The 11,638-nt window shown below is 38.3% G+C and overlaps 1 protein-coding gene and 1 non-coding gene across 2 annotated transcripts; one reads left to right on the plus strand and one right to left on the minus strand.

The window, feature by feature from the left end:
• Positions 1–5,248: 5,248 nt before the first annotated feature.
• Positions 5,249–6,392, plus strand: LOC110297247 (olfactory receptor 52D1-like). Its single transcript, XM_021165996.1, has one exon. The coding sequence runs from the start codon at positions 5,279–5,281 to the stop codon at positions 6,302–6,304; it is 1,026 nt and encodes a 341-aa protein (XP_021021655.1). The 5' UTR covers positions 5,249–5,278; the 3' UTR covers positions 6,305–6,392.
• Positions 6,393–8,674: 2,282 nt separating this feature from the next.
• On the minus strand, positions 8,675–8,807 carry LOC115031649. Its single transcript, XR_003837318.1, has one exon. It is a non-coding gene; the product is annotated as a small nucleolar RNA SNORA17 (small nucleolar RNA).
• Positions 8,808–11,638: the final 2,831 nt, after the last annotated feature.

Consider the following 11,638-nt stretch of genomic DNA (forward strand, 5'->3'; position numbering starts at 1 on the left):
CCCCTCTCCCCTCTTCTTTCTCTTTTCTCTCTCTCTCTGTATGTGTGTGTGTCTTTCTCTCTCTCACATATACACACACATGAACTTTCAAACATTGCATTTTATATTAGATAGTGGAGAAACACTTTATGAAATTAGGCTGTGATTATAGTAAAAATGTTTCAGCGAAATGAAAAACCCTCAGACTCTCACTAAGATACACTAAATTAAGATAATAACAATACTAGCAATGAAACAAAGGAAACCAGTGATACAAATCTTAATTTTGTTCTACTCTCTTACCCAAAGGCTGTGTGCTTCGTGTCACTGGTATAAAGGAGAGTGACTTCGTCTGTGGCTCTCTCAGGAGCCCCTGCTTATGAAGAGCTTAAGAGTGCCCAGTTTAAGTTGCCTCTGAATGGTGACTTAGTAACAACATACACTGGAAAAAGGACAAAGGCACTGTCAGCTGAATACACCTGTCAGTAATGAGCTTATCAGAACATGGCTGGGTGTTATCTGCACCTGAGAAGTTTTCTCCAGTGAGGATCAAGAGCAATGTTTTGTTTCTTGATTTCTAAAACATCCAATACCCCTTTAAAAAGATTATTTGGTAAAAGGTAAGCAGAATTTGGTGAGGGGAGGTGGCCCTTACCTGTTGGAGATAATTTTAAACAGCATTGGTCAGTTTGTCATATCAACCAGAGTTACCAAAATAGATCATCCAAATGACACATAAGACACATTTAAGTTTTAAGAACTATCAATGTGTGATTATTATGGTAACAAAAAATAGTTATAGACACTGAAACCTTTAATTTATCACCAAGGCTTCTTATTTATTTGATGGTGTATTTTATAAATAGTTTCTGAGCCTGAATTTACAGTAAAGGAGAAAATGAATGTTTCATTATATTCCAAAAGCAGACACTCACCAAAATATGTTTCTCCTACACTGTATAAAGAGAAAACTCCCGTAATATCATTATGTGAATTTAGAGACTAAAACGCCTAAGTATTTCTACTATCATTTAAAAACTGTATGATTTTAAATTAAGTTTTTGAGAATTTCATAGATCACATAATATATTTTGATCATATTCACTCCATTTATTACTCTTTTTAAGCACACAAACAAATGTTTATGATATATAGTCATCATGTTGAGACCCTAAAGTTTCAGTGTAAAAGACATCTTATGGTTTTTATTATTTTTAAATTAAGACTTTAGTGAAACCAAGAATAAACAAAACAGTACATTTAAATACAAAATGCAGTTATATCAAGTCAGAAAATAGTTGCAAACTTTATATGCTCCAGTACAGGGGAATGCCAGGGCCAAGAAGCGGGAGTGGGTGGGTAGGGGAGCAGGGCAGAGGTAGGGTATAGGGAACTTTCGGGATAGCATTTGAAATGTATATAAAGAAAATATCTAATAAAAAATAATTTGGTATTGATGCCAAAGTAACAGAAAAAATAGTTGCAAATCATGTATTAAAAACACAAAATCATAAAAATTTGCTTATGAAAATTTTATTTTTTGTAAAGAAGAGTTTTTGATATAATGATTCAATATGGTAAAACCCAAGATAATATTTAAAGATCCATATTTTTGAACTCCTAAATTACTTTCTGTGATAATTTAATGCTCTTAAATTAAGTATACACTTAAAGAAATAGAAATATATAGTTACAAATGCAGTAACATAAGACTATAATGAAGAAATTGTAAATTCAGAGGCATCAACATTAATTTTAAAATGTGACCAGTTATATCAGTACATTATTAAAACAGCATGGATATTACTTTGAATTTGTAACCCCAATAAATTATAACAGCTTTTATAATAAATGTAAGATTTTATAGTAAATCTTTAGCTTAACTTTTTCTTTCATCTATTTCTTCAATGTATTTATATGTGTATGTGACCATGTATATATGTGGGCATAAATGAACCGTGGCATACATGTTGCGATCAAAGGACAACTTTCCAGGAGTATTTCTATCCTTTTACCACATGGGCTACAGGGATCTAAGTCTGATCATGATGGCTGCCAAACACCTTTACCTTCCGAGTCATTTCACTGCCCCCTAAATTCTTATATTATTACTATTATTTGTATATATGTGTTTTTGTATATGTGTGCATGATATGTGGATGCACATGTTATGGCATGCATGCGAAGATCAGAGAACAACTCTGTAGGGTTAGCTCTTTCCTGCCTTTATGTGGCCTCCAAGAGTTGGGCTCAGGTCACCAGGCTTGTGCTTCTACAATAATTCCAGTAGAACAGCAACAAAAAAGAGTCAGTGAGGAGTGATTTTGCGGCCTACCACGTAGTGAGCAATAAGAATTCAATCACAATTCATTCATTTAGTGTAAAGGGTATATGGTGACAATCCTAAGGTGATAGATAACCTTCCCCCTTGTGACATGGGAAGTTATATGTCCTTCTTGTAATGGCATGTTCCTCCCTAATGGATGGCAAGACATCTTCAGCTAAGCTATCCGAGGGTAGATCATAGGCAGGCTGTAGTAGCTGATATTTAACCTTCTTGGTGGATCATAAGACATAATATTGAGGTTCAGCTCTCTGCCCCTAAAGAACATGTCTGATTGAGGGAGGAAATACACTCAGAAAATAATGCAAATGTAATCCTCTCTGCTAGCTTCTGATGTGGCAGGAAAGTGGGAAAATAGGTTGATGAGATGGAGGTGTAGCCATGCTGATTCTTACAGCAGTCAGTGGGTAAGAGAAAGGAAGTACAAGTCAGATCTTTGCTAAAGAGCCCTTCCTAAGATCACACCCTTGGGACACATGAGAATACTTGTATAGAGAGGGTTACCATGGATGTGATGCTTTGACATACATTGACATTTTTTGGCTTTACACTGAGTGTTAGAAATTCGTTTAAGAAGGACTACCTTTTGTCCTAGTTGTGTTTCATGATTTTACATATCTAAAATAAATAAGAACACATGAACTAGGACTCACTCTTAGTTTATTTCTAAATGAGTTTCCTTGGCTATTCATTATCTTATTGATTTATTAGATGTTTATTATATGCCATTATGTCCAAGCACTACACATGTGTTTGGGTGTTTGGAGTGCAAACTGTGAGGAAAATATAGGCTTGGGTTCTTATCTTTAGTGCAGTAATCTAAAGAACTTGGTTAAGTTTTTTTTTTTTTTTTTCTTCTAAAAAGCCTAGCGTCCTAGCATCCCATGGCTATAATACAAGATAATCTATTTAAGGAGCTGCGTTCAGGGATGTAAATGTGAAGAAGCAGAACTAGGAGAAAGGATTCATTCAGCTAAAAGCTACTAGTCACTGGCACCTGCTTGCTACCATTACTTATCAGGATCACCTTGTAACAGGAGGTAAATGGCAGAAGCCAGGATTTCTGAATGTTATTAAAATTACAACTTTCTGATGACAAAACTATAGTTCTTTTGTATATGGTGAAGGTATGCGTTTATAGCCAAGGGCACCTCTGCTCTCTGTTTTTGAATGTCACAGGACATTCAATTCCAGTCTTTTTATGCCTTTGCTTCAATCTTGATGGCAATCATCTCTAATTGCTATCTTTCTACAAGATCTGTCTGCAAGAAGAATTTTATCAGAATTTGACTGAATTCACCTTTTGTGGAGTTTTCATGATTTTGCAATTTTGACTTTTGACAAATACTATAAGGAAAAAAAATGAAGGCATCCTGTCATATTAGTTAGACATTGTTTCTTCCCAGTGTCAAAGAAGAAATTAGCTAGTTTTCAGCATGTCTTTCCTTTTCATTAATTAATTATTTACTTACTTTACATCCTGATTAGAGCTTCCCCTCCCTTCTTTCCTCCCACCCAGTCCCTCCTTCCTTCCTCTCCCCCTCTGCACCCTCCCTTTCTTCTCAGAGAAGGAGAGACCTGACATAGATATCAGCCTTGGTATATCAAGCTGTAGTAGGCAGGGTGCATCTTCTTCTATTGAGCCTAGGCTTGAACACTGCACTGTAACAGCTCCAGCTCTCACTGGCAGCTGGAGCTTTGCAGTTCTTAGCTGATGTATCTGCTACTTTGGAATCTCTCTCTTACTCCTCCTTCCACCAGGCTCCCATAGGAAGCACCATTTTATTTCTCTTTGAATTCTTTGTCCCCCCCCTCCCCAGATTCTACATTTTAGTAAGATCATGCAATTGTTTTCTTTTTTCTGAATGTGGCTTATTTTATTTAACATAGTCTCAACAAAAATATATCTCTGTTGTGGCAAGTAAGGATTTTCTTCCTTGAGACTAACAATGTTCAGACCTAAACATACTGTACAATCTTTTCTACTATTTTTTCATTGACTCATCATTCAGTGAAGACAGAGTATTTCCAGGATCCCTAAGATTAACCAGGTTTATCTTCTGGGAGTTCAGTCAATCTCCAGGGTCAGTTTTACTCACAACAGCTATGGTGCCTTGTGGTTTTGTGTTGCAGGGAGGATTTTCCAGAAACTAATTTCGTACGCCTTGGGGCTTTTTTCGTAGGTGTCTTAAAGAAGCACATCATGACTTCTGAGTGCCTGAGGGGAGAGTGGAGAGATGCAGGGCTGTGAGCATGGTTACTTGTTAAAATATACATACATACACATGTACACATGCAGTTCAAAATATTTACTGAAGACGGCTGAGACTAGCTGCCCAGGTTCTCACTACCTCACATTCAGGTAAGAGCATATACAACTCAAAATCTACTGCACAGCCTGCACACTGAATGCCAGCTGCCCAGTCACCCAATGCCCACTTCCACATTGACTGCCATTGCCAAATTCTTTCTTTCTCATACACACAGAAAAAAAATTCCAGATCCCACATCTGCTCAAAATGACTATTCTTTCATTTTGAGATGAACTTTGTATGGATTTGAAGTGTTCCTAAGTTAATTTCTTTCTCTTGTAGGTTTTTTTTTCTGATTGTTCCTGGGAGAAAATGTATCTATTTCTTTTTGCATTTTTTTGTTCATTTTTCTGACATGCCTTGAGTCATGATTTTTAGTGACGATGTATATATTTCATTGTATGCTCACCTACATTTAATATTTTAACAATGAGTCATCAATCATTTTTCCTCATTAAAGCCATTTCTCCTTCACACATTCTCAGACATTGATGCTGGCATGCTAACACTACGTTGTTACTGCACACCACAGCACAGTGCCTGGCTGCTTAACATATACTATGATCAGTTCAGGTTATTTTGTGTATTTAGTATTCTATTATCTCCTCCCCCATTTTAAGCATCTGAATTTTGTACAATTTAAATGCAGGTTGTTTCTTTGTTGCTCCCTTCAGGTACTTTACCAGGGTCCACCATGATGCCTTGCAACAGCACCAGTCACCCTTCTTTCTTCATTCTCCAAGGCATTCCTGGGATGGAAGACAAACACAAATGGATCTCCATCCCCTTCTCCTCCATGTACTTCATCACTGTGATGGGGAACTGCACCATTCTTCTCACCATCTCCATGGAACGTTCCCTGCACAAGCCCATGTTCCTGCTTCTCTTCTTCCTGGCCCTCACAGACTTGGGTATGTCTACGACCACCATTCCTAAGGTGCTCTGCATATTCTGGTTTGGACAGAGTCAGATAAGCTATGAAGGCTGCTTGGTTCAGCTGTTTTTCATCCATTCCATCTCTGCCATGCAGTCATCTGTCCTGATGACCATGGCTTTTGACCGTTATGTGGCTATCTGTAAGCCCTTGCGTTATTCCACCATTCTTTCCAATAGTCGCATTGGACTCATTGGCCTAGCAAGCCTGGTTAGAGCAATCCTCTTTATTCTCCCCATGCCTATCCTCCTCCAGCGTATGCCCTTTCATGCCAATCGAGTCATCCCCACCACCTACTGTGAACACATGGCTGTGGTGAAGATGGTATGTGTCGATACCACACTCAATAGGATATATGGTTTGGTTGTGGCTATGCTGGTGGTTGGGGTAGATATCTCAGCTATTGCCTCATCGTATGCATTAATCCTACGAGCTATCATGCATCTCTCTTCCAAGGAAGCTCACCACAAAGCCGTCAACACCTGTACCACACACATCTGTGTCATGCTTGTCTCCTATACCCCCAGTCTTTTCTCTTTTCTGACTCATCGCTTTGGGAGAGGCATTCCGCCTCATGTCCACACTATTCTTGGCAACCTTTACTTCCTTGTACCACCAATGCTCAATCCTATTATTTATGGAGTAAAAACCAAGGAATTTCGGGACAAAATTACCAAATATTTATACAGAAGAAAGGAGCCTATAATTTTTTCTCACAATCAGAAACTTGTTTGATAATCTAGTGGTTGTATTAGAAATCAATGGTAAGTGTCTAGGGGAAATTGGTTAATGGTAGAAATACATTGAAATGTCAGATTAGCAGCCATGATATTTATTCTTGCATAGAGGCACTAAGATAGGGAAGAACTTCTTGATTTCAGTAACTTAAAGGCAATGCAATCATTCCCCATGGAATGAAATAATGATATTTGCTCTTAATATTTAACAGTGTTGAGTAAACTTCTGTGATAATGAATATTAAAGAACTTAGAATACCACCCCACTCTATTCATGTGAGAGAGTGTGGAACATTTTCAAACAGTATTTCTTATTCTCAATAAGTGGTCAAATATTATGATATATACTTGCCAAGGTATGCACAGTCAAGCCTGGTGCAGGATTTTGTGTGTGTGTGTGTGTGTGTGTAATGGAAAGGAAGTTTGGAGATAGAAAAAGTTGTTTTAGAGGAGTGAAAGGGGTCAAGAAAGCTTGAAAATAAATTTAGAGTCAGTGTTTTATCATCCTAGGCAGAAGCCTGACACTTGGACCACAGAACTTTTTGCTTCCCTTTGACCAAGGGAGTACATACTGTATACCAGCTTAGGTTTGGAGAAGAAAGAAACTATTTGGAAACTCTAACTAGAGTGTGTGAGAAAACCTCTCTCTTTTTGAAGAGCACTTTTAAAATTATTTATTTAGTTTAATTTCATTCACATTGGTATTTTGCCTGCATGTATGTCTGTGTGAGGGCATCAGATTCCCTGGAACTGGAGTTAAAGACAGTTGTGTACTGCCATTTTGATGATAGGAACTGAACCCAGGACCTTTGGAAGAGTAGCCAGTGCTCTTAATCACTGAGCCATCTCTCCAGCCCTAAGAAAATTCTCTTCTGATGGAACAATTCTTGAGAGGGAAAACTGTAAAAGTCAACTTTACACTGAAAATCATTATGAAATCATGCATAAGGATTGTCTCGCATAAAAATCTGAGGACTGGCTAAGGCAGTTCCCAGGTAATGCAGAGGAGCAGCTGCTCTGCGCAGCCTCCCGCCCTGCCCTCCTCCTGGCACTGGGGCCAACGCTGCTTTACATAAGGCGCAGGCCAGGGCCACCCTGCGCTCAGCAGCTGCCTGCAGTCCTCAAGGGCAAGGAGAGGTGCCTATAGGGTAGTCTTGGCAGGGTTTCTCTGTATAGCCCTGGCTGTCCTGAAGTTCTCTCTGTAGACCAGGCTGGCTTTGAACTCAGAGATCTGCCTGTTCTGCCCCACTTGAGCTTGGATTAATGGTACTGCCAGAGACTGACATTGACTCAATGTGAAATGAAAGTTGAAAATCGCATCTCCCTGTGTGTTGCTATCATGGTGTTGATTCGCTGGTCATGCCTGAAGAGGGAAATTGTGTGGTAGAGAGCTGACTGCTGTGCGGTCCCTGCCTATCCTCCTCTCCTTTCTGCTGGAGTGAAATCCTCACTGGATACAGAACGTCCACTGTAGAAAATACTTTGTAGTTTAAGAATGTCAGCAACCTAAGTTCATGCGCCCTGTCTGTACAGTTGTTGTGGATGGTTTGCCATCTGAAAGCACCTCAAGTTCTTATCCAGGCCCTCTGTCTGTTTCTGACATGTTGCTGTTTCATGCATTGGACCCAGTGCAAACCTGGCTGGGACAAGAGCTGGAGAAATGTGGCATTGATGCCATGATTTATTCACGGTATATCCTTGTCATGGTTTGTATATTCTTGGACCAGGGAGTGGCAACATTTGGAGGTGTGACCTTGTTGGAATAGGTGTGACCTGGTTGCAGTAGGTGTGTCACTGTGGGTGTGGGCTTAAGACCCTCACCCTAGTTGCCTGGAGGTCAGTCTTCCACTAGCAGCCTTTGGATGAAGATGTAGAACTCTCAGCTCTGCCTATAGCATGCCTTCCTGGATACTGCCATGCATCCACCTTGATGATAATGGACTCTGAACCTGTAAGTCAGCCCCAATTAAATTTTTTTTATAAGACTTGCCTTGGTCATGGTGTCTGTTCATAGCAGTAAAACCCTGACTAATAAATCCTCATGCCAGCTATGACTATGACCTGCAGGAACAGGTGGAGCGGCACATGTGCCACATTCGTGTGAGGATCAGAGGACAACTTGTAGAAGCTGACTCTTCTTTCCACCTTGTAGGTTCCAGGGGTTGAACTCAAGTTGTCAGCAGGTACCTTTGAGGATCATCATCTGTCTCAGGCTCACTCCCTCTTGGGACCTGCCATTCCACTCAGTCTCTGGTTTGCTTCCAGCCCTGAGATACTGGCCCTGAACCGGTGGTAATCTCAAGCTATCTTCCTGTCCCAGAGCCCTGGTGCCAGTCTGCTGGTCATCTGAGGATAACTGTTTTCAGGGAATGTTAGGCTACTAATCATTCATTCAGATGTTCACAGACCAGAACACTGAGTATAAACATAGCCACTGTCCTCTCTGCCACCAGTGATGCACATGTGACACAGCAGCCACACCTGCAACACTCTAGAGGAGGAAGAACAAACTTATATTCACAAGGGTCTGGCTTTACCCTTCCAAATTCACACAAAAGCCCTAGAGTAAAATAAATGCTACAGAGGATTTAAAAAAAAATCTGTGGACTGAGTACAGATCTGAGATTTACTCTGGGTTTAGTAGCCAGTTTATCTACAGGCTGGTCCCACAGATCTTGTTTTTGCTTTGCATTCAGTCAGTCTATGTACTTGACGGGTGTGTAGCTTGCTATGGAGACCAAAGTGACTTCAAACTCAGAGATCTACCTGCTGCTGCCTTCCCCTGGCTGAGATTAAAGGGGTGAACATTCACAACCAGCTACACAGATTATTAAAAATTCTAATTTTTAGTACAAAAATAATTTGTTTGTTAAGAAAAATCAGAAAGCACAACTCTAGTTTACTCAGGATGCGTTAGAAAAAGTGTTCTTAGGAAACAAATAAAATAAAGGAAACAACTCTAGAAGGAGCTTCTACAGTTTGCATAGTAGTCAGACTTTACAGCTGTCTGGGCCTTACTTTCCAAACAAAGGGTAATAAAATGTTATCATTATTATTGTTCTCAATTACATTGCTATTAAAGAAATATCTACATTTGATGAGTCAGTCAAGTGTGCTAGATTATTCAATATGAGAGTTTCCTTCTAGCGAGATGCATGGATATATATATATATATATATATATATATATATNTTCCTTCTAGCGAGATGCATGGATATATATATATATATATATATATATATATATATGTGTGTGTGTGTGTGTGTGTGTGTGTATTATGTATAATAATTCTGTAAGAAAACCTGAAAAAATTTTAATAGATGAGCAAGAAGACATAAATTGAATATATTTGTGATTAAAGTATTTTACTGATTTGATAGACAAAGAATTAAAAATTGTTAATACAATATATAAATTTTTAAAGGGAGGGGACACACATTCCTTTATTTTTTAACAAAATAAAATATAATAAGAAAACAAAACCTATCATACTTAGAAACAAAAGTCTATAAAAAATTTTTTTTAAATCCCCATGAGAAGATACAAGGATCATAGACCCATTTGTTACACATTTGGGAATCCCATAAAAGTCCTAAATTCAAAGCTAGAGTATGTATGCAGAGGACCTGGTGCAAACACTTGTAAGCCCTGTGCTTGCTGCTTGGGTCTCTGTGAGTTTATACAAGCTTTGCTCAGTTGTCTCAGAGCACCTTGTTCTCCTGCCCCTCTGTCTCTTCCTCCTGTTCTACTTCCCTTCCCTTGAGGTTCCCTGTGCTCTAGGGGGGAGGGATTTGTTGGGGACTTCTCACTTAGAAAACATACATTGAATATTTTCAAATTAAATGAAGTAAATAATACACAAAAAATAAGGAATAAACCACCACACATTTCTGTGGACTAAAATATGAAGTCGTCAGCATTGTATAGAAGACGTTGATATTTATTGTGGACTGTTGATTTTAGTTATAATGGAGTGGGTCTGTCTGAAAAAGCAATTTTGTGTCCAGGTCACCCCAATTTGATGTTTACACAAATACTGTAGAATTCAATCAGATAAAGCTTAAACAGTGGTCAGACAAGTGATAAGTCAAGAGATCATAATTTGTATATATTCTTGTCCCATTCAATTTTATATGAATTTTCTGCCACTTCCTCAAATATAGTTTTAATAGTAAAATTATTCAATATTGTTTTTGTATATTTTTTAAAGATTATTTTTAAATTTTTGCAATACAAAGTGTCACAATGACACCACTGTCCACTTTAATATAAGCAGAACTGCTTCTTAGATAACTTAAAAAATGTAGTAAATACAAGTGGAACAGTGATGTCTGGGTAGATGGGACAGCTTGGGGATCACTGTTTTTGTTGGAAGGATATTTTAAGTGTTACCAAATAACTAAACATGAATTTAAGAAAAGCATGCCCTTGACAAACGATAGTCATCTTAAACATCTTCTACTAAAAAACTTTTTTTTACAATGAAGCCAGTATCATCTGTGGACAGGACTGAATTACAGTTTATAATTTAGACAAATTGGAATATATTAAAGTTGGTGTTTCTTTTTTTTATTTGTCCTTGTGGCTATTCCATGCCAGGACAGATATATCTATTTAGTTATTTCAAAGCTCCATGGCAGTGGTTTTCAACCTTCCCAAAGCTGCAAGCATTTAATACAATTCCTCGTCATTGCCTAGTGCATTGGGTCCCTGGGTAAAGTCACAGTAATCAGGACACAGGGGATGCAGAGAAAAGTGAACCACTACATACTTTATTGAATTATCCAGCATATTTTATAGGCAAGCAGAATAAAGATTTCTCACAGCTTCTAATTCTCACCAGCTTCTATTTCTCTAACAGTAGTTTGTCTGGGTTTGAGGTGACCTAAACCTCCTTACAGACTGAGAAATCTGTGTGCTGTCCAACTCTTTTAAATGTTGCTTAGTTAAATTAAAACAAAGATTTTTCTTATAAGAAAATTACCATGAAGTCCACTTCCTCAGGCATGCAGAACATCATGAGTCTCTAAAGAGAAAGGATGCTTTGTCTCCTGATACTCATTCTGTGCTCAGGTAGTTTACTGTACCCTGTGGGCTTGCTCTGGTTCAGTTTCCAAGAACCATGCTAAGCTCCTGGATTTGTAACTTCATGATTCTGACTATATAAATTAGTAGGTCTAAAATATCGAGATCTTATAGAAAATTAATGAAGGATTGCCATTTGTGTTATATATTGCTGAGTTGAGTCCATTGATATTAAGAGATATTAAGGAAAAGTAATTGTTGTTTCCTGTTATTTTTGTTGTTAAAGTTGGCATTCTGTTCTTGTGGC

The sequence above is a fragment of the Mus caroli genome, chromosome 7 (genome assembly GCF_900094665.2).
Source record: "Mus caroli chromosome 7, CAROLI_EIJ_v1.1, whole genome shotgun sequence".
Lineage (NCBI taxonomy): Eukaryota > Metazoa > Chordata > Mammalia > Rodentia > Muridae > Mus > Mus caroli.

What these genes read in the sequence shown, in the direction of transcription:
- LOC110297247 (XM_021165996.1), top strand. Translation starts at nt 5,279, where the DNA reads ATGCAGGTTGTTTCTTTGTTGCTCCCTTCAGGTACTTTACCAGGGTCC.